At 33.0% G+C, this 23,604-nt stretch overlaps 2 protein-coding genes across 7 annotated transcripts; one reads left to right on the top strand and one right to left on the bottom strand.

Moving 5' to 3' along the window:
• The first annotated feature begins 1,669 nt into the window (after positions 1–1,669).
• On the top strand, positions 1,670–12,980 carry LOC106671561. 5 transcript variants are annotated; one of them, XM_014402481.2, is made up of 6 exons: positions 1,670–1,814; positions 6,940–7,018; positions 7,081–7,380; positions 7,662–7,930; positions 8,007–8,184; positions 8,928–12,980. In XM_014402481.2, the coding sequence occupies exons 2-6, from the start codon at positions 6,962–6,964 to the stop codon at positions 9,069–9,071; spliced, it is 948 nt and encodes a 315-aa protein (XP_014257967.1). In that variant the 5' UTR covers positions 1,670–1,814; positions 6,940–6,961; the 3' UTR covers positions 9,072–12,980. The 5 variants fall into 5 exon arrangements, with proteins under 5 accessions (XP_014257967.1, XP_024080723.1, XP_014257961.1 ...); XM_024224955.1 differs by having other exon boundaries at positions 1,670–1,943; XM_014402475.2 differs by having other exon boundaries at positions 1,671–1,979.
• On the bottom strand, positions 11,511–23,567 carry LOC106671553 (succinate-semialdehyde dehydrogenase, mitochondrial). Of its 2 annotated transcripts, none has more exons than XM_014402467.2 (10): positions 23,332–23,567; positions 20,419–20,655; positions 20,184–20,354; positions 20,042–20,125; positions 19,850–19,982; positions 19,506–19,613; positions 19,278–19,441; positions 18,189–18,344; positions 17,819–17,991; positions 11,511–14,021 (listed from the first exon to the last, which is right to left on the bottom strand). In XM_014402467.2, exons 1-10 carry the CDS (start codon positions 23,362–23,364, stop codon positions 13,757–13,759), a joined length of 1,524 nt encoding a protein of 507 aa, XP_014257953.1. In that variant the 5' UTR covers positions 23,365–23,567; the 3' UTR covers positions 11,511–13,756. The 2 variants fall into 2 exon arrangements, with proteins under 2 accessions (XP_014257953.1, XP_024080722.1); XM_024224954.1 differs by lacking the exon at positions 23,332–23,567 and adding an exon at positions 23,148–23,235.
• Positions 23,568–23,604: the final 37 nt, after the last annotated feature.

Raw genomic sequence — 23,604 nt, 5'->3', positions numbered from 1 at the left:
AAATTCAAGAGTTTTTATAAAAATTATTTAATTATGATGATTAAGCAGAAAATTTATCAAAGCACCGAAATAACTTTATTTAAAAAAAAAAATTTAACTAACAATTTATCATATGATTTTGCTCAAAATAATGAATTAAGAACAATAGAAGGGTTGCGATTGTGGTACTGATTTGTGATACACCTGTGTGACTGATTTTTCATTTTCATCTCACTCATACTTTCACTCACTCTCTCTTTCACTCACTTATTCATTCACTACCATTCCCTCTTTCAATTTCTCTCTCTCTCTAAAAAAAAAACAATTTTTCAGTCGTTCTCTTTCTTTTATTTTTGGGGTGACCTTATGTGTTTGTAAACTCACTTATTCTCTCTTTCTTTCATTCATTCTCTTCCCACTCACTCTGTTTCCTTCTGTCTCACTCATTCTCATTCACTTATCACTCATTCTCATTTCTCTCCCTCCCACTCTCTCTCCCTCCCTCCCTCTCTCCCTCCCTCCATCCCTCTCTCTCTTAAAAAAATCAATTTTTCAGTCATTCACTTTCTTTTATTATTGGGATGACCTTATGGATTTGTTCACTCCCTCATTCCCTCTCTCTTTCACTCACTCTCTTTCTTTCTGTCTCACTTGCTTACTCACTCATTCTCTTTCCTTCTCTCTTACTCATTCTCATTTATTAACTAACTCTCTTTCTCTCTCTTACTGTGTGTCGCTGAATGTAAGAATGGTGAATGATCAAATTCTGCGACACTAAATAAAACCACATTCATTCATTCACTCACAATCTCTCTCTCTCTCTCTCTCTCTCTCTCTCACACACACACACACTCAATCTCTTTCTCTCTCTCTCACTCACTCTCTTTTTCTCTCTCTCTTTCTCTTTCCCACTCACTGTCTCTCACTTACTCTTTCTCCCTCAAATTTCGGTCCTAAAGGTCGTCGCAGTTGTCCAAGTCTTCCGTTAAGTTGTTTGCCTGGGAATCCACGTCAGTCTGCTGTCTAGGTGTAATCCTAAGTATCTGACTTGAACGCAAATCAGCATATCCTTGTTGTTGATGCGTAGTGCAGGGGAAGACTGTTTTGTTTGATGTAAATGTACACTGTGTACATTTTCTCCCATTCAGTCTTGTCCGTCACCATTGGCACCAGGCATTGATAGACCCAATGTATTCCTGGATTTCCGAGGCCAAGACATCATCCGCGTAAGTTGGTAATGATGGTTTTGGGATGCATAGAGAAGCAAGCAGTGTAAATGGTATACAGGATGAGACCAAGTCTTGTGGGTTATAGGTATGGGTATTTTCTCTGAAGCAGCGATCAGTAGGATTCCAGAATAAGGTAATAAGGGCTGAGTTATAAAGTTTAGAAAGGATGCTTGCCTGCCAGACCCTATTTTTTAGCTGTACAATAATACCTTTACACAAACAATCGCTATGTTGTACATTGGTAGAATTTGTATTGGTCAACTAGACAACATAGGACATTTCACCACGAACTTATAGTTTTTAATATTTATGAATGAGGGAAAATTAGTCGCCTACGATATGGTTGTGTTTATCGATTGGCCTTGACTCCCTAAAAAACACGTCAAAGTTAAAGCGGAAAGTTATATGTTAGAAAAGGGCGGAAGGGAGTCGGTGGTGGGATAGACGTGAGAAGTGGGAACTGTAGACGAGGTCGTCTCCGCCAGCTTGTATACTGACGTCTGTTCAGTGTTGTACCGCAGCCGAGGTGAGGTTTCGTCGACGTCCCGTTTCCTTCCTGATAGCTGCCAGTTGGTGGACGTCCTTCGCCCCGCTGCCTCGGAGCTTGTGAGTCCTTCAGCTATATAGCAGCACTCGAGACCATCCGAAACGCGATTAACGGACGTAATCATTTGACAATTTCCACGGCACGTCTGGCTCGATTATCGAACGCTTTTTCTCGACAACAGCCGCTTCGTGCGTAAGCTTCTCTCTTCTCATCGACGCATAGCGGTAAAGTCGAATTTTGACGTTTTGTTTAAACAGCACGGTCGAATTTATTACCTCCGGTCTTTTTATTCATCGATTCGACCTTGGATAGGTTTTTAAATTTATTTCGTATCAATTGTATTCATTTCTTATCAATTAATTTATTTATCGTTTCGTTTGTGTCTTGAAACTGAAAAAGTGGGATTTCTGTTTTTTCAAAAGTTAATAACATAATTACATTATCAGTCAAAACCTATTAGGAGTACTGCTGAGCTAGTTGAATTTAAGCTGTTCGATAAACAAACCATCTAAAATTTAAAAACGATCCAGTTAAATAAAATCTTTCTCTAAACGCTAATATTTAAAATTTAAAAAAAAAATGAAAATTGATAATGCCCGGTTTGTTAATTAATCTGAATAGATATTCAAACTGAAACAGTTTATCTGACGAGTCCAAATTGGGACCGCTTGAATTTGAGTTGTTCAAAAAAAAAAAAAAAATTAAAAACGACCCAGTGAAATGAAATTTTCTTTTAAATAGGAATAGTTGAAATTAAAAATAAGTAATGTATAAATTTATGTCTAGTTTGTTAATTAATCTGAAAGAATTTTCAAATTGAAACAGTTTAACTGATGAGATTTAAAGTGGGACCGGTCGAATTTGAGCTGTTCAGTAAACAAACTATTAAAAGTTTAAAAACGAGCCAATTAAATAAAATCTCTCTAAACACTAATGTTTAAAATTAAAATTAAAAAAAAAAAAAAATTGATAATGCCCTGTTTGTTAATTAATCTGAATGAACTTTCAAACTGAAACAGTTCATCTGATGAGATCCAAATTGGGACCGGTTGAATTTGAGTTGTTCAATAAACAAAACCATCAATGATATAATGTCTAGTTTGACAATTAATCTGAAAAAATTTTCAACCTGATTTTTTTTTTAAGAGGGTTTTTCAACTACGAGGTTGTTTGAACCCTCAACCAAACTGTGCCGGTGTTTTGGAAAAAAAAAACAGTTTATGCGGCGAGATCCAATCTGTGACTGGTTGAATTCGAGGTGTTCAATAAACAAACCGTTAAAAATTTAAAAATGACCCTGATAAAAAAATCCTTTAAATGGGACTATTTAAAATTTTTAAAAAAATTGATAATACCCAGTTTGTTAATATGAAAGAATTTTCAAATGAAACAGTGTTTATCTGATGAGATCCAAAGTGTGACCAGTTGAATTTGAGCTGTTCAGTAAACAAACTATTAAAAGTTTAAAAACGAGCCAGATAATTGTTTTTCTTTTAATTGGGAATAGTTAAAATTAAAAATAAGCAATGTATAAATTGATAATACCCAGTTTGTTAATTAATCTGAAAGAATTTTCAAACCGAAAAAGTTTATCTGACAGGGTCCATAGTTTGACTGGTTAATTCGAGTTGTTCAATAAACAAACCATCGAAAATTTAAAAATGTCCTAGATAAATAAAATCTTCCTTTCAACTGGAAATATTTAAAATTAACAACAATATATAAATAGATAATGCCCCGTTTTTTAATTTATTTGAAAGAATTTACAAAGCAAATCAGTTTATCTGACGAGATCCAGACTGTGATTGTGCATATCTCGCATTCCTCCAAACAATGATTAATAGACTTTGATTGTTATTACAGTTCTACTATCAAAAGGTAAGAGTTTATTCGCGTTTTAATTCTCTTAAAAAAATATTTGCTTTTCTCTTACAATTTTTTGATTTGATTAAAGAGTTGTTAAATATGTTATAGATAGCAAATTACACAAAAATCACCGTAGACTACTCTAATTTATCTTTAACACTTTTTTCTTAAGTACAGTGATGTATTAAACTATAAAACAATTTATTCTTGTTGAAAGCTTCACAACTTCCTCAGCTGAAGCTGGTCAGAGCTTCAAAAGACCTTCAACAAAAACAAATTGTTTTAATAATCACCAGGGAACAGATTTTTATGTATTAAAAAGTCAAAATATATACTTATTTTTAGTAAAATTAGGCATTATACTAGGTTTTTCAAACTTTTTCCTAAACACTAGAGTGTATTTAATATATTCTTAGATTATTTGGAGATGGTCAGATGCGGTCTGGTGTGACATAGGTTTAGAAAAGCATTTTCTTTATCGTGCCAATGTTTCTATCTTTATTGAGATCATCTTCAGGGCTTGGGATTTACAAACATTGTTTAAATTATACAAATACATGTAAGATGTGAAAAAATGAATTTATACAATGATAGAAATTTTAGATTCAATCAAAGTATTTGTACTCACTCAAAATGTTTGTTTTCTGTGTACTTCGACGATTTGTACGAATTGATACGAACTTCATTCAGTATTTTTTAAAAAGTTTTATTTGATTTATTGTTCAGTTTGGTTTCCTACGTGTCATTATTTATATTTTATTTTCTACAAGGATCTTTAACAATATATAATAACTAAACTTAAATATGGTTGTTTCCTAACATTTTTATTTGCCTATCCTTGTTGTTTTGGTCTTTCAAGCGAGTTTTTACTTCTCGTTATCTTCACCAGCATGTCTGTGGCTTAATAACAAAAAATAGACAAAACAGAACAAAGACAACGCCGACTCACTCCTTCCACTTTTGATAAATATATAAGAGCCTTAACAAAAAATAAAAAAATCAGGCCTGACTCTGAAGATGTTGCTCTGACAATCCAAAACAGTGAGGATGGACAGTCAAAAATTATTGGAAACGACCAAATACAGCTTATTATATTTGAGCCAATTTTAGAAATATAATGTATATGATACTTCATAGATGAATATTTTTCTTTTTTTAAGGTCTTTGTGTTGAAGCTGTTTTTAAATAAAATTATAGTTTTCTGACGTTTCGGCACCTTGTGCATTTTAAGAACTATTTTTTACTTCTGTTTTATTCTGTTAAAGCTGCCTACCTTCTAACATTGGTCAAATAAAATAATTATTGCAATTAAATAATTCATTAGTGCCTAAAAAAGTTTGGAAAAACCTAGAATAAAACCAATACAGTATGTCAGTTTATTTATTTTAAAGACCGCATCTCACGATCTCCAAATAATCATTTATTTTCAAGGTTTATTGTTTTAGTCGTAGCAAAGTTCCATTTATCTGTATGGATATTATAGTAATTGGAACTTAATAGAAGATTTACAAAGAAATGTATTTAAGTTTAGTAGGAATTTCATGAGGTCTGTGAGGTGATCGACCTATAGTTTGGTCATTTCCAATCATTTTGGTCTGTTTGACTCTCTGGTGTACTTTTATTCGTCGTTCATTTTCTTATATACTAAGTTTTATATTTTCTTCCCAACCTGTTTCTTTAACTCTATTTAATAATTAAATTTGGTTATTTCAATAATTAGCAAGTGGCCTAAATTTGGGTTAAAAAGTAGATAAGTGTCGGTGCGTAGTTGTGTTTTTTACTTAAACTGTTTTGTCCTGAGGGTCCAAAGTTAAAAACTAAAGTTTACCATTGTTATTTCCAAATATTTTGATCTACCTATTGTTGCTGTTTTGTTCGGTCAGGTCGGTTTCGGCCTATTGCCCTCTTCACTGGTAGGCCTTTAAAGTTCTTTATTTGTTGTTCAATTTCCAACATTAGGCTTTATATTTCTTCCCCTACCAGGATCTTTAACAATAAATGATAACTTTAATTTGATTGTTTTGGTTTGTCAGGTGGGTTTTGGCTTCTTGCCATCTTCAATAGTGGTTCTGTGTGATTTTTGTTCAGCCACGGCCATTTTCAAAAGCCCTGACGAAAAATCTATTGGTGTCAGGTCAGGTTCATACCATGGGATACTCGGGACTTTAAAAAAATTCCTTTTATGCCAATTTGAATCCAACATGAAAAAATGTATGAAATGAAACAATAACAACATAAAATCTTTATCTTAGAATATATCCACCAATTTAAACGACCAACATATATAAAATCTAGTTTTAGAATCTGTAAAAAACTTAGGAATTGATTTTGAAAAAGTTAGCATCTTGAGGGAACACGCTACACCCTGAATAATTTACAAGCCTACTAAATAAAAACGTTGAAGTTTTAAGTTTGGGTGGGACATTTTCACCTGTTCACCTAAATAAAAGAAAGAGAACTGAAAAATTGATTTTTTTATATTTATTTACTTATTTATTTATTTATTAATTTTTTTTTTGAGAGAGAGAGAGATAGTGATAGTAAGTAGATAACATTAAAAATTCTCTCATGCAAAGGAACAGATCTACAATAATCATTTTCAAGACCTGTCCTTTTAAAACAGCAAATTATTGTTATATTTGAAATTGAGAATCGGTACATAACTTAGAACTAAAATAAGGCAGGATCTTGGGAACTAAGCCAGAAGGCAGTAGCATCTGCAATCCTGCTTCCTAGTATCCTCATCGCCATCACCAAGGCAGTAACTTGATATTTCTTTTACTTTTCTTATTACTAGCAATCAGTCTTCAAAATTAAATTGTTGTATTAAAAGATGAGGAGCTCTTCTTAGATAATCTAAAATTTCTTATACTTGCAATGTGTTTTAGATTAGAAAAATAACTCTTTGTTGGGATAAGGAAGTAATCCAATGAGTTATCCTTTTGAATGCCCGATCTATCATTTGACCCTGGGTTTGGCCATGAAGTGGTTTTTTGTAGATAAGAAAATGGAACTGCTACTACCAGCTATCAAGTCTTTAAGAACAACTTTAAAAATAAACAAAAAACGATAACGTTTTTGTAATACTTGTGTTTCACTGGTAAGCTATTTAGGGAGATAAGAATTTAAAGGTTCACTTGAAATTTCAATGTGGAAAAGAGAGATATTTCTTAATCATATTGAAGGGTGACTACTTTTCAGATATGGGCAGTAGGGATAAAATAAGTCTATGGAATATCTTTCTTTAGTTTACACGATTTCCTGTTGTTAAATATTTTTAAGTTAATAAAGTTTTTTTTTTTTTTTTTTTTTTTTTAGAAAGAGACAATTATAATCCACCATGTCTGTTAGACTAATTACGTTTTCTGTTGCCAACAGAACCCTCCTAGCCTCTAAAGTAAATATTTTATGAACTTGTATCTTTCCATTTCTGAGCCATAACTTGATTTGTTTTTCCAGGCTAAATCTCTGATTGGCATGATGTCCATCAGCCCTTCTAGCAATAGAACATTTTCAAAGCATGTTGTGAACAAAAGCTTCGAACTGATCAGTACGGACTCATTCGTGCCCATGGGTACAAATAATACTTCTAAAGTATTCAAGGATGGTTCGAAACCTTTGGTTATTATGTTAACGTGGTTGCTTGCCCGAAAAAAGCACGTGGGCAAATACTGTGATATATATTTAAAAAAAGGGTTTAATATAATGACAGTTTCCATAACTCCATGGCAGTTTTTCTGGCCTATCACTGGATCACAGGTAACACAATTACACTACTTGATTGACTTTGAAATTAAAGTTTTTGGCAAGGTTTTAACTAAAAAATTTCATTTATATAATTTTTTTTAAATATATTGAAATTATTTTCAGTAATTCGAGTAAATTCATCTTCTATTCTTGCCTGTTGGTTAGTTACTGAGAGTAAATAGAAGAAAATTTGTTGTTATTATTTACAAAGAGCAGACCAAGTTGTAAATTCTTAAATAAAAAAAAAAGAAGAAAAGACTGATTTATTCTACTGTTTTAAATTATTTCATTAGGTAGTGGCTGAAGATTTGTTAAAATATTTGCATAACAGTGCAAACCAACAGCAGCTGATACTCCATGGCTTTTCCATTGGTGCTTATCTTTGGGGGGAAGTACTTGTCAAGATGAACAGTGACTTACCAAAATATGCAAACATTATTGACAGAATTAAAGGACAAATCTGGGACTCAGCAGCAGATGTTACTGAAACGACAAAAGGACTTCCTCAAGCCATTTTTCCAAGGAATGCTTTCCTTCGTTCAACTATGGAGAGATATGTAAGGTAAGTGTGAATTTTTGTGTTCGAGTTTAACTCTTGTATCTAGATAATATTTAATTCAATTTGTACAATATTTCAGTTACCATTTAAAGACATTTTATGATGTAGCGACCCAACATTATGTGAGGTCTAGTCAGTTCTTCCACACCACTCCTGTAAGATGTCCGGCATTATTTTTTGTATCCAAGAACGATGTTATTGGATCTGTGATTGCTAGCATGAAAGCGAGAGAAACATGGGAATCAGTTGGATTAAAGGTATGATATTGATATAGCAATATAACTCGTTTTCAAAGAATATCTCAAATATCATCCTGAGTTAACTTGGGCTAAATTTTTTTCTTAACTGATTATTCAGAAATCGTGAGATGTGGTCTGGTGTGATGTAGTAAGGAATCGGCTTCTTTGAGGTGAAAAGAGCTGACGATGGGAAAAAACAGTAATGGTTTGGCCAGATTATCCTTTCAGGATTATATAGACAGGGATAAATAGGAAAAGGAAAGCTAAATTATTAAAAAATTAGACTATGTAAAATGTTTGATGTGTGTAATGTGATGAATGTTTTATATGTTTTGTGTGATGTGATGATATAATACACACAAAACATATTACATAAAACATTCATCACATTCCACACATCAAACATTTTTACATAGTCTAATTTTTCAACAATTTAGCTTTCCTTTTCATCAGAAGATCATTATGGTAAAGCCATTTTGGTGAAAATCGCAATACTTCTGCCGCAATTGTCAGGTGACCTTGTGTGTGACACCTTGCTGCAAGATATTGCTAAACTTATATTTTTTGACTTGCCCAAGTTAATTTGCGATAATAATTTAACATTTGCGAGATGCCATTTTGGTACATATGTAAAAGCTAATTTTAAAATACATGGAAGGACTAACTTTTATAAGTTGTAAAGAATAGAAATCAGTTTTTTTTTTCCCCACCATATAAAACAATTAAAAAATCAACAGTTAAAAAAACTTTTTTTTTTTTAGACTTACTGGAAATGTTGGGAAAAATCTCGCCATGTCTCCCATCTGATGTATCATAGAGAAGAGTATTTGGAAGCTCTTAACGACTTTTTGATTGCGATCAGAAGTGATGAAATTTCACATGACAAAATCGAAGCTAAAATATAGGTCTTTGAAGCATAAACTATTTCAAAAGTGGAAGAAAAAATACAGTTCAAAAATTAATTTTATCCTGTACATAATGTTTCTGATTTTTAGATAATAGCAGCTTCATTCTATAATCAAATGGTTGATTATTGCAATTTCATATTGCATGCACCTTTAAATAGAAGTATTGTCAATTCATCTCTTTTGATTTTATATGTCCCTTTTATTAAACTTTTTAATCTATGAAATTAATAATAATTATTTTTATATCATATTTTATATTGTATCAAATATTATACAAATAAATTATAAATACCTAATAGAAATTCCAGTAATCAATGTATTTTATTTCACATATTACAAAATCTGGAATAAGTGTGTAACAGTTGTTTTTGCTTCCATACAATTTCTCAATTTTTTCCTCTTGCGAGTATCTGCAAAATGGCGCACATGAAGAATAGTCAGGAGTTTCATTTCTTTTGGATGGGACTAGTCAGCTTTGCTGTCTCTAATATTTAACCGGCCTTATATGTGGTCCATTACAAAAAATAACTTAAGTTTGAAGGGACTTGGAAGTACAAGATATACCACTGCAGATCCGGCCTAATAATATAAAAGCTATGTACAAACTAGACCTACAGCTGGGAGTCCAGCAGGATATTCATAACCTCTACATCCTCCCACCATTCACAATAATAATTACATTCATGGTAGAACCTATCTTTTTAAAAAAAATATGGACCTACTGTTTTAGTACTAATAGATCCCTGTCACACTAAATTCATTCACACTACTAATTAGTTTCAAATTTCAGTCAACAGGTCTGTGGGATACAATATATTCCACCTTTCACTCTTATAAATACGTTGACAAAGGGGTGGTATGGGGGTTTTGACCACTAGTGCTTCGCCATTTATACTACAAACATATTAATCTAAGAGAACCTAAACTACTTTGACGGGCCTATGAAGTACTCAAGATTCAGTAGTACACACTCTTAACTATTGTTGCTGATAAATACAGTCACTCATGAATAAAAGCCACTAGTGAAGAGATATGATTTAATTTTTTTTGTAGATGGACATGTTGCACTTTTTTCAGTATCTTGCAGTCATAGTTTGGATATTTTGTGGTGACTCTACATAAGTACGAGCACTGCTCAAGCCTTTTTCTGATAAGTTAACCAACCAGTTATGGCCAACCTCAGGCGGGTTAATTCTATCCTCTTTTTTAAAAATTCCCATGCTTCGGTTTCACCTTGTGTTTGATATCTTTTAGCCTTTCGATCTTGCTCATCCGGCAAGTTGGCCAATTATAACTTCTTTTTTTGTGCATCTGCGGAGGAACCTTTATCCAACCTTTAATTTCCTTTGATGCCCTGATGATCGACCTAACGATTTTTTCTTTTATTGTGTTTATCTTTTCTTATATATCATGGACCAATAGAAAATTTATTACAATCTCTGAGTGAATCCAAGTTATTGAATGTTTCACCAGGAAGATGATCTATCTTGCTCAGTGCTGACAATATGATTGTTAATTTAGCTGTATTGTGTAACAAAGGGAGATTGGTAAACAGGTGGCTCCGAGAACCAAGTATTGATCAGAGGCTGGCACCTATGGAAATAAACCATAGACAGGTTTCATACAAATCGTGGGATGATTTTCAAGAAACTCTGGCTATTGAACCAGGGAGATCAAAAAGCTGGGTATTATCAACAAAACAATAGCCAACTGATTAAACTAAAGGGTTAGTTCTCATACCGAAATTCATTTGACCAAGTCCTTATAGCTATGCATTTTGACCATACCCATCAGAAGTTCGGCAGTCAAAATTTTTTTATGTCACTGTTATCAATTCAAACATTCCATCAATTCCATTCTTTTGAGCACTGTATGTATAGCTTTGACTGTTGACAAATGTGGCTCTTCAGTTCACCAGCAAAAAACTCAAGAGAAAATATTTAATTGTTGATTTGTCCAGCCATGCAAGAAAATTGGTGTCTGATAGAGATAAAAATAAATTTAAATTGGTGTTTGATTTTTCTTTCCTGTCACCATTTAAATTTGGATGTTTTGGTCCTTCATTTCCTTATTTCTAATATTTCTTTCATTCTAATTCCTAATTGTCTTACTATTCTAATATCCATTCTAACCATGGAATTGATAATTCTCTAGCCATTATACCTGTATTAACTGAAATTTGGTGACAATATGACTTCATACACTAATCAGGGTATTCAAATGAATCTTTGGTGGAAAAAAGGTTTCATTCTACTTTTGTAAATTCTTTTTGGTTTAATCTTAACCCAAACATTAATACCAGAAACACATTGCATTCATTATTGGTAACACACCTCAGTTCACTCTGTCACTGCTATTAAAATTTATCCTTTGAAGTATATTACATTAATTTGAGCTTTGGTTCTTCAAGACTCTAGTTATAACAATATTAACATGTTTATTGCAACATGAAAGATAAATTTATTATCATACTTGATGAGAACACTAGAAACAATATACAGCAAGGCATAAAACAAATTGACTAGCTAGTAAATATGGCAATATAGTACACTAGATTAAACAACTACTCACTTAATCTTTATACCAATATTTATATATACTTACGACATAAAAATAAATTTAAAATTTCTTAACTAATTTTTGGTTGAGTTTAACAAATTATTTTCTTATGGAAGCCATGTTATCAGACAAGTAAGCGCAATGGCTTTTTAAAAATGCAATTATATTTACTCATCTTTTTACATTTTATATTTCTCAATTAATTAATTTAACAGTTAGTAAAAGAAGTCTGTATACACCCTTAAAAATTTATTTTTTCTTAAAAAAAAAAAATGTTTTGCTTATTATAAAATTAAGGAAAACTTAATATTTGTTGTAGTAAATAGATGTTGGTTTAAGCAAAAACACTTTTATTTTCAAATTTACTTTGTAATAATTAAGAATCAATTGTGCGAGGCAGTAATCTTGTAAATATTTTATTAATGGAGGTGCCGGCTGAAATTAGGTTGTTGGAAAATTATTAATTGAAATTGCAAAAATTGTGGCAACTGTACAAACGTTCATTCGGAACTACAAAACTAACGACACTTTGGAAAGTTAACACCGACCAAGGTGGCCAAAGAAAATAGAGAGACCTCTTAGGAGAATGATTCTTCAATATGTGAACTTGGAATCTTCTACTAGTGTCCCTGCGCTAGCTGGATATGTTTAAAATGTTTCAAGTAACACCTCAAAGGTTCACAATACCATTAAAAAATGTGGCCTTAGGACACGATCTTCTATAAAAAGCCTACACCAGTGAATTTAGCAGAAGAGTTTAATTAGCAAAATTGTATACAAACAAGCTTTCAACCTTCTGGGACAGTGTAATTGTTAGTGATGAGTCAAAATTTAATGTTTTCTGTTCTGATAGATGTTAGTGTGGCAGAAAAAAGCTGTGAAATTCCAAAAATAGTGTGTAACAATGAAGCAAATGGTATGGGGTGCAAGGCGTCATCAGGGGTTGATAAATTAAAAAATTTTGAGGCCAGTGTACAGAAACGTGGTGAATTTTGTTTTCCAACAAGATCGTGCTAAGAAAACAGAGGAGTGGTTATTGTACAATGCTCCTCGCCAACTAAAAACATCCCTACTATCACCAGATTATTCCATCGAACATCACTAGTTAGAAATGAAGAGAAGAATGCAAACTAGAGACATAAAAATTAAACATCATCTGACTGAGATGTCAAAGAAGAATGGGAAAATCTTGGTTCTGATGTAAACAAAACTTGACTTCATGAAGCTCTCTCTCTCTCTTTCTCAAAAAAATTTCATTTTGTCACAAGTTTTCATTGTTTGGAGATTTTGTTATCTGTCTCATTAATTATAACTTTCATGTTATGATTTAGCCTTTAGAAAAAAAAAGTTTTGGATGTAAATTCCATACAAACATTAATAATTTATTATTTGTATTAATATAATATAAAAAATGTGTTCCCAACACTTTTGGGATATGCTGAAACTTTATGCAGACTTTTTTTACTAACTATATTTGCATTTTATTTTATTTTTTTAAATAAAAATATTTTTTAATTTAATTAAATTTTTACACACTTTAACTGACATCACAACTGTTGTGTTTATAAGTTTAATTGATTATATTATTGTTATATGGAAGCCCTTTTATCACACTATGTTAATACTAACTTACTAACCTTTTTTCCATAGATGTGTAGTATCATGAAAGGCACCTATTTTGCTTCAATTATGTACTGAATATCAACCCATTTCTAATTTTATTTCATTGTTTAAGTATTATATATTGTTTTTTTGGCCATTTCTGATCAATCTAGTCTACATAACCTCATGGTTGTCATTTGTGACCTTGTCTCTCATACATGGCATTTAATAATCTTCCGTATTAATTTAATAATCTCCATTTAACTTCTTTAATAAAGTTGGTCCGTTATACTGATTAAGGACTCGGTAGCAACCAATACAGCAAGGATAGACTGATGATCTGAATTAACCAAATTACAAGTTTTTACCCCCATTGTCCTTAACAAAAAACATGCCATGATTTATTTTGAAAAAATTCAATTACAATTTGAAGAAAAATCTATTAATTTAATAATAACAAAAGAGGAAAATATGTTTTAGATTATTATTGTACTTATTTTGAAAAGTAATTTTGTTCACATTTATAAGTTACCAAAACATAAATATTTTATGTTGATGAACTCATCCATGCCATAATGAGACCCCTCTCTACCGATCCCCGATTCCTTTATTCCACCAAATGCTGCTTCAGGAGTGCTTATAGCACCTTCATTTATACCCACCATCCCGACTTGTAATTTCTTTGAAACCCTGAAGATTTGTGATATGTCATTGGAGTAGAAGTAACCAGCTAGACCTGTTTTGGTGTCATTTGCGATCCTTAACGCTTCTTCTTCATTGCTAAACCTAGAATTAGACAATGGCATTAAAAAAGGAAATTTTTTATTTTATTTTAAATTTGCAAAAGTACATTATTACACACAACTTTATTAGTTTCCTTAGAGTTTTTATTTTAAGTTAACAAAGAAATGTTATTAGTCTATGCTATGAATGGATTATTTCTTAAGCTATAAGCTTAAAAAAAAAAAAAAAAAAAATTATGACAATGGTTATAATAAAAAACAAATATAGAGCCATTTAAGAGGGTAAAACCTCAGATATAATAGGATAACTAGTCTAGGCTGCTCGTCCATTGAACCCGAACTACGACGGCCGTTCAACAGCCGAACTATTTGACCAGACGGACAACCGGCAATATAGCCGAACGCCGTCGTCCACTGTAGCCGATTTTTGTCAGTTCACGGCACAGCCCAAATGGATGTAGATTTGTTGCTGCTCGAAAATTCTTAGTTTACATACAAATGGAATGAAAGAAATAAACAAAAATATTGGAAGTTCCATTTCTAAAGCTATCCTTGACCACAGCTTACGCTGGACATCTCTCCGATGATAGAGTGGATCACGCATGTCCCAAGAGCCTGCTCCTCAACCGCACATCAATTTTTCGCAATCCATCGAAATGAAAACGAAACGAAAAGGTAAGCAAAAAGCAAAGAACGGCGTTAAACAATGGTGAGCATTTGATGTCACGTGGTTGACAGTTGAAGTCGAAGTAACCATTCGGCTGAATAGGACTGGAAAATCCAACTTTATTTGGATTGGAAAGTGCTTGGGCCGTGTACGGCCCAACACGACCGAACAAATTGGTTCTAACGGACGCGTGCTCATTTGTTTCTTTGCTTTTGGATCATCCGGCCCTATTCGGCCGTGCAACGGCCAAGCAAGTTCGGCTCCAGTGGACGGCCTACCAAGGGTACTCCAAAAGAGAGGCTCATCAACAGCTTTAAGCCTCCGATTTTTTACAAAATGAGCAAGTGAAAAATTTAGCCAATACTATTTAGAATGTGCAGCATTCAACCTTTAAAACGATGGGTATAATACACCCAGAATAATTTTGGTAATGGGCGTCTCAACCTGTAGACTTAACAACGGCAATCCGGCCCCCCTGTTGCTGAAAATGCAATAAAAAATATGACAAAAGAAGAGGCAGCATCGTTGGGCCAGATTGGCAGGGAAGCTCTCGTGTCTTAAGAAGTTGATAATTGACCCTCGGAGAACCGGACTTGTGGAAAAAGTGTCATCCTCACTTTATTAGGAAAAAGCCAAACAAGGTTGACCCATGTTCACTTACTTTTGGACCAAAGCCCATGTATGTATCTGGGCATGCAGAGAAAGGTAGCTCAATGTGTCCCACCTAATTGAAGGGTGCAATTCCTTGACTCCATATAGCGAGTGTGTAGGAATGCTACCAGATATGAGAATTTACTTTAGCCCGACAGTCAATATCAGTGTACCCTGTTCTGATTCTTGGAGGGTTGTTTTATCGTATATAGTAATGATAGTTTTGTGTCTTTAGCATGTGTGAACATATGTATTGGCGTGCATGTGTAGTGAGAGAGAGCAGATGGCTCAATTAAGTTATAAACAATAGGTGTACGGTGATAGAGGAATAGTAAGTACTCAACCACCCTAACAAAGTGAATAGGTTTGGTTTAAGGAATTTATGTTGGGGGCTGAAATGATATAACTGTTGACAGCCACTAGGCTGTATGGATAAGACTGAAATCTGACCCCGGACTGCCATCACTCAGGGTGGGTAATTTTTGAGCCTGATGGTAATTTATTGTAAATTAAAAAAGCTGGACTTGCCGGTGAGAAGTGATAAGCCCAATTCTGTATACTCTGTGAAGTAGCCCTCTGGGAGTGTTTATTAATTTACGAAGGGGACGGTGTGAATTTTAAGTACTTCACAGAATTATGAGAGCCATGAATCTTTTCACCTCAAAAACATAAAGATATACAAACTTATCCTACATTACCAACACTACACTAAACATAATCAACAGAATAATCAATAACTACAACTCAACACTAACACCATCTACTTCTCTAACACCACATCAATTCCATCACAGACAAACCAACATACATATCCATTCCATTTGTTCACGGCCTATCACACAAATTAAACACATTTCTCTCTTCTGATAGCTTTCAAAAACTAAAAAACTGTTCACACCCTTTTTTTCTAAAATTAAAGATCCAATACCAGAAACAAATAAGTCTGATGTAATTTACAAAATCAATTGTATAAAATTGTCCAGCAACTTGCATCAGAATTACAACATACATCCCAATATCTGGATAAGAGGATAAAACAACATATCTGTGATTGCAAAAAACCCAAACAAAATCCTACAGTACTGGCTACCCATCATTTTGAACACCAACACAATTTCAATTTAAAAATCTAAAAATATTAAACACAGAGCTCAACAAACATAAATGTACCTTTTTAGAAATGGTTTACAACAAAAGAGAAAACACAGCATCAATTACAGAACAGACATATGTAAATTTTGCAGCGGCTACGCTAATATTATAAATCAAATTCAATATCGATGACATACATATAACACAAAAACATGTTACAATACAACATACAAAACAATCACGCATCAAAAAATTGTACATAGTCCAAAAATTCAACAATTTATCTCTCCTTTCCTTATAATAATTCTAAAAGACTAACCAGACCCGAACAACAAACCTTGACCCCTTTTTTTCCATTGTCGGTCCCTTTTGCCTCAAAGAAGCTGACGTCTCATAGAAAAATAAATTTTTTCCCTATTTCCTTCCTCACACCTTCAAAACCAAATGTATATACCAAAAAAGATTAATATCTCACTAACAATCTCAAGACGGCACACCACTGTGACACATCTATACAGAAAACACCACTTTGAGTGAATACAAATATTTTGATTAAACCTAAAATTTCTATATTGTGTATACTATTGTATAAATTCATATTCATATCTTATATGTATCTGTGTAATTTAAACAATGTGTGGTGATTAGTGACCGTTAATCGATATTTATTTAGAAATCGTGAGATGCGGTCTGGTGTGATGTAGGTTTCAGAAAAACATTTTCTTTATCGTGCCAATGTTTCGATCTTTATTGAGATCATCTTCAGGGCTCAAAGTTACACTTCAGCACTCTCGACACACGCAAGAATGGCACAATTACACAGAAGACAAACACTTTGAGCCCTGAAGATGATCTCAATAAAGCTCGAAACGTTGGTACAATAAAGAAAATGTTTTTCTGAACCTAAATCACACCAGACCTCACAATCTCTAAATAATCATTAATTAACAGTCACTAAATACTACACATTTTTACAATAATGTTCAATGAGGAAAGTCCTGGAGAAAATGCAGCAACCCACTATTAACAACTCCAAAGCTGGATTATATTTTAACAAGGTAATGTTCATTTGGTAGGGTTGTAAGGAGGTGCTTTTTTATGAGTTCTACCCCTGAACCAAACCAGTATACATTTTACTAAATACCACACACAACTGGAACAATTAATGTCCGTAAATGACGAAAATGACTGGCATTGGCTGATCACATGGGAATTGCTTCCACTAGAACAACACTTGCCCCCACAAGTCTTAGCAGATCTGTCAAAAATTGTTGGAGCTTGGCTGAGATGTAATAATCTATCTGAAGGACCAACTAATCATAATAGCCTATTTCAAACAATTTATTTTCAAAATTTTATGACGATATTGAACTAACATAATAACAATAAATATATAATAGATAACTGACAATTGTTATCATTGTACTTACTTAATACATGGTGCAACAGGACCAAAAATTTCTTCTCTGTAGCAAACCATATCAGGTTTAATATTTGTGAGTACTGTTGGCTCGAAATATAGTTTTCCTTTGTTCTTGGCCACTTTTCCTCCAAGTTTAACCTGGGCTCCCTTTGAAATGGCATCATCCACAATGGCAGTCACCTGTTAATTAATTTTTTTTATCTGTAATTAATTGTTGAAAACATTAATTTTTCCGGGAGGCTAACACACAAGGAGTTGAAAGCAAATGAGCTCCCTTCCAATGGATTTATAATTTAGGTTACAAAACAAATTTTTGTAGAGGAGTTAGAATGCTGTAATTAACTTCCATTGACCCAAGTCATATAAATTTAACTTACCTTTTTAACTTGCATATCATTTATCAATGGTCCAATCTGTTGTTTCTGTGTATCGGGTTCAAAAGAAATATTTTCTTTAACATATGACGTAAATTCATTGACAAATTGATCAAAGACGCTTTCTTCAATAAGAAATCGATTTGCACTGATGCATGCCTGAAAAGTATAAATAAAAATTTAAAAAATTGCAATCGCAACATCCTTGTAAGTAGTTCAACCTAGGTTCTTCACTTCCAAAAAGTGTCACACTATTTACAAGGATTTTTACTATTAATATTTCAAGTTGGTTAGTCTGTGGATGAACTCGGAACTGTTCAACACTGATCACTTTACTGAACCCATCACTTCTTGGTGGTTTGTACTGCACCAATAAATGTTTGGGTTATGTGTCAACTTCAGTGAGGAAGTGTGTTTCATAGTCAGTGTAGGCTCTTAAATGCAGTTGTCACTAGGATAAAACCATTTCAATTTTGGTTAGATTCGTTCTTGGCTTTTTGGTTACATTTGGTTCAATGTCTTCTCTGGAACATTTACTTTTTTTTTGTATTTTAGTATCGAACAAAGCAACCAAACCCGTTATGTTTACAAGGACTTGCAGACTAGTAAAGCTGCAAGTTTTTCATCGAAGATGACGCAAAACCAGAACCTAGAGTATTGCGAGAATAGCCTTCTGTAGGGCGAGTCCTAGATAATCAATTATATTGCACAATATTATGAATTGTGCAATATTATTGAATGTTTAGCGTTAGTACTGAAGTTTTCTAAATGAGCAAAAGTTTGAGGGAGTTTAATTTTATTGTACCACTTTTTTCTCTGCACCGTATAGGGTTAATATTGCACAATATTTTTAGTCTGTCTATCATTTGAAAGATGAGGATTTCTAGTGTGTTTGTATTCAATGTTATTGCACAGCTTTGGGGTCCACCTAAATTGATCTGTATTGATTAGTTACGTTTTTGTTGGTGTCTACCAAACAATGCCGGTTTTATACTGTTATGGCTTATACCAAATTCTAAAAATTACTATGACTATATTTTCTTAATGTCTTAATGCGCTTGTTATAGATTAGCTATAGAAAAATTAGATTACCTGCCCACAGTTTCTAAATTTTGAAGCAACAGCACCTAGGACAGCTTTGCTAACATCTGCTGTTTTGAAGACAATAAATGGAGCATTACCGCCTAGTTCCAATGAAATTCTTTTGACACTTGGGGCACATTGGTTGAATAATAATTTACCAACCACAGTTGAGCCTTGAATTCCAAAATCCAAATAAAATTAATACAACTATTAAGACAATATTATAAAAGTTCATACCTGTAAATGTTATTACAGATACTAGGGGAGTCTCACAGAGAAATTTTCCAACAGCTCCTACAGACGGCCGATCACATGTTACTACATTAATGACACCTTTTGGAATACCTAAAATACATTACATAAATTAAAACATGTAATTATAAAAAATTAAGTACATAAACTACTATAATTCCCTCCAGAAAATTACATATCAAATACGCAGAAACCACACAAAATTGTTAATTGATTCTGATCATTGAAACATATGTTAATTCTGGTTTTTGCAAATCAATGTCAATTAGAATACACTGTATCTAGTAAATTATTAATTACTAAACCTTGATTAAATAATAGTTTTTAACCTGCTTTTTCAGCATATTCTGCGAGGGCTAAAGCAGTCAAGGGAGTATCTTCAGCCGGTTTTATTACGCAAGTGCACCCAGCAGCAAGAGCCGCTCCAGCTTTTCTTGTTATCATTGCATGCGGAAAATTCCACTGTAGAATAAAGTGTGCAAATAACTGACTGAAAATAATCATTACAAGTTCAAACATACAGGTGTTAACAATGCCGCAACCCCAATCGGTTGCTTTATGTGCATAAGTTCTTTGTTTTTCACGGGGCTGCATAAAACTTCCCCCTAAAACAAAAAAAGCAAAATGTGAAATGCAAAAAAAATACAATAGATTTCTACATACATAACAACGACGAGCTTCTTCTGAAAACCAATCGATAAAGGCGTTTCCATAAGCCACTTCACCGAGAGCTTCAGAAAAGGGTTTTCCAGCTTCCAGTTGAACCAGTTTGGCGAGTTTTTCAGAATTTTCATTTAAAATGTTGTACCATTGTCTTAAAAGTTGACCACGTTCCTAATAAAAATAAATACAACCTGAAAGTAGTACAATTTGGAAAACGTTCAAAGTATTCACTAACCTTAGCAGTGGTTAAACTCCAAGTGAGAAAGGACTCTGCGGCAGCATCTACAGCACACTTTACATCTTCCACGTTCATATCCGGGACATTTGTTATCAACTCTCCATTTGATGGATTGAACACATCAAATGTCTTGCCACTTAACGATTTTACCCAATTTCCGTTAATGTAGGCATGATTTTGTATATGCCTTGTTTCCATTTTCGTTATTCCTTGTTTTATTAATATGTTAACTACCTACAAGAAAAAAGAAATCACTAATGCATAGTGTAAAAAATATAGCTCCAAGTAATCGTTATGCACATAAAAAAATTAAAAATTAAATTAAATTAAAAACTAGATGTTTTGGGAGCTAGAATGAAATGACCTAGCTGTTGAGCCTCCCCTCTTAAGAGTCTCAACCAAAGAATTTGAAAAAGTAAAAGGAAGGACTTATTAAACTTTTAAGCAAGGGTTGAAGTTTGTTGTATGCATCTGGCTTTTGCACTGAATTTAAGAACATTAGGAAAAGTGATAAGGGCAAATGATTATTAAACAATTCTGCCAATATTGGAGCTAATGCACAGTTACAATATTTTAGTACTTTTTTACTGCTAACTTTGGTTAACTGACCAATAATATTTTCGGTCCAACAGGCTGAGAAAAAATTAGTCCTCCTAAACTAGAATAATTTTTTGTGAAGTGAAGCAAAAATCGGATCAAATGTACACTTTTTTTAATCTATGCACTATCTATGCTCATTTTATCAGATATTCTCATACAGAGAGAAATAACTGTGGATCGAGGGCAAATATTAAGTGCCCAAATTGCAATACATAAAAGAGTCCCAGTCGAAAATTGTGTCGGATGAAACAAACTCAATTCCTGGTATGTTACAAAATAAACAGTCCAACTGTCATGATGAGGATAAACAATTTACATTCTCCCTAAATTTATGTAGCACCTAAAGGACAGTTAACAAGGCAAGAAAATCCCGGCCAGTAATCCTTAGACGATGTATCAAATCAAATGGTCGATTTGGTAGATTGTCATCAAGCTTTATTAACACAACAAACCGAGAAACAGAGATAACAATAGTCCTTCACTCCTTGTACATTTAATTGTTAGCCATGTTTGGACAATTCAATGAGAAAAACATACAATTTAATTCAAACATTAATGAATTTTAACATATCTAAGGCAACATTTTAATTGTTTTATTATTGTCGATGTTTAATATCACAGTTTTTTAAGTTTCTTCCTCTTTTTTGTGAATAATTATTATAAAAAAATGGGATATTGCCTATATATAAATGAATAAATAAATTAAGTGAAATCAAAGGTTTATCTTGTTTTGATGCATCTATTCTCGTACAGAGGAAAATAATTGTTGCTCAAGGGCAAATATTAAGTGCCCCATCAAAAATTGTGAAAGAGCCCCAGCAAATTATTGAGTCGGATCAGGCAAACTCAATTCTTGACGTTACAAAATAAACAATCGACTTGGTGTTGATCCGCCCTGATAAGGATAAAACATTGACATCCTCCTTAAATTTATGTCGCACCTAAAGGAAAGTCAACAAGGCAAGAAAACACCGCCAGTAATTCTTAGACAATCCCATCAAATTGAATGAAGGTTTTGGGTAGTTTTGTCATCAAGGTTTATTAACACAACAAACTGAGATAAAAATAGTCCTTTGGTCCTTGTACATTTAATTGTTAATAATGGTCGTACAATTTAATGACAAAAACATACAATTTAATTCAAACAATAATGAATTTAATATATATAAGGCAACATTTTTATTGTTTCATTTCTGTCAACGCTTATTATTACAATTTTTTATGTTTCTTCGTTTTTTTAGTTAGTTTTATTATTGTCAATGTTTAACATCACAATTTTTTAAGTTTCTTTGTCTTTTTTTGTGTGTAATTATTATAATAAAATGAGCTATTGACTTATACAAATTAATTCGTAAATGAAATGAAATCAAAAGTACATCTTGTTTTGCACTATGTTAATTTTATCAGATATTCTCATACAAATGGAAATATTTGTGGATCAAGGGGGCAAATATTAAGCGTCCCAATCACAATGTGTAAAAGAGACTCAGTCGACAATTGTGTCGGATCAGATAGACTCAATTCTTGATGTTACAAAATGAACAATCGACTTTGATTCCATCCACCCTGATAAGGATAAACAATTTACATCCTCCATAAATTTATGTCGCACCTAAAGGAAAGTCAACAAGGCAAGAAAACACCGGCCAGTAATTCTTATACAATCGTATCAAATTGAATGGAGGTTTTGGTAGTTTTGTCATAAAGGTTTATTAACACAACAAACAGAGATAAAAATAATCCTTTGGTCCCTCTACATTTAATTGTTAATAATGGTTGTACAATTGAATTCGAACAATAATGAATTTTAATACATGTAAGGCAATATATTTATTGTTATTATTGTCAATGTTTAATATCACAATTTTTTTGCCTATTTATTAATAAATAAATTAAGTGAAATCAAATGTACACCTTGTTTTGCTGCATCTATTCTAATATTTGCATGTATTCTCGTACAGAGGATAATAATTGTTGCTCAAGGGCAAATATTAAGTGCTCCCATTACAAACTGTAAAAGAGCCCCAGCAAATTATTGAGTCGGATCAGGCAAACTCAATTCTTGACGTTACAAAATAAACAATCGACTTGGTGTTGATCCGCCCTGATAAGGATAAAACATTGACATCCTCCTTAAATTTATGTCGCACCTAAAGGAAAGTCGTCAAGGCAAGAAAATGACAAGGAGGAGACGATTAGTTCATCAAGGTTCAGCAGATCGTAAAAGACAATTTTTTTCAGGAGGAGACTGCTGAATTTTAACAAACTTGCTGAGTAAATGAAAAAAAATACAAGCTTGTTGATACGTACCGTGGATAAAGGCTTTCGTAAAGCAACTTGCATCCTCCTAGAAAAATAGATTGAAGCAGATTTTCAAACCGTTTAAAGATTAATATTTTAGGTGAGTCAATTGTTTGAAAGTGAGTCGAATAGAGACGTTTCCTCCTGGCTCCTAGGCAAACGCCGCGTCCGTCTTATCAATCAGTGGAATGAAACTGGTTGGCCGGTTGATTTTGGTGGGGGACTTAGGTGGTTGGTGCGCTTTGGGTGCTTTGGTGGGGATGATCGTCGTGGTTGGTAGGG

Source organism: Cimex lectularius, unplaced genomic scaffold, assembly GCF_000648675.2.
Source record: "Cimex lectularius strain Harlan isolate CLEC.00 unplaced genomic scaffold, Clec_2.1 scaffold100, whole genome shotgun sequence".
Lineage (NCBI taxonomy): Eukaryota > Metazoa > Arthropoda > Insecta > Hemiptera > Cimicidae > Cimex > Cimex lectularius.
This window is presented reverse-complemented; position numbering and strand designations above follow the sequence as displayed.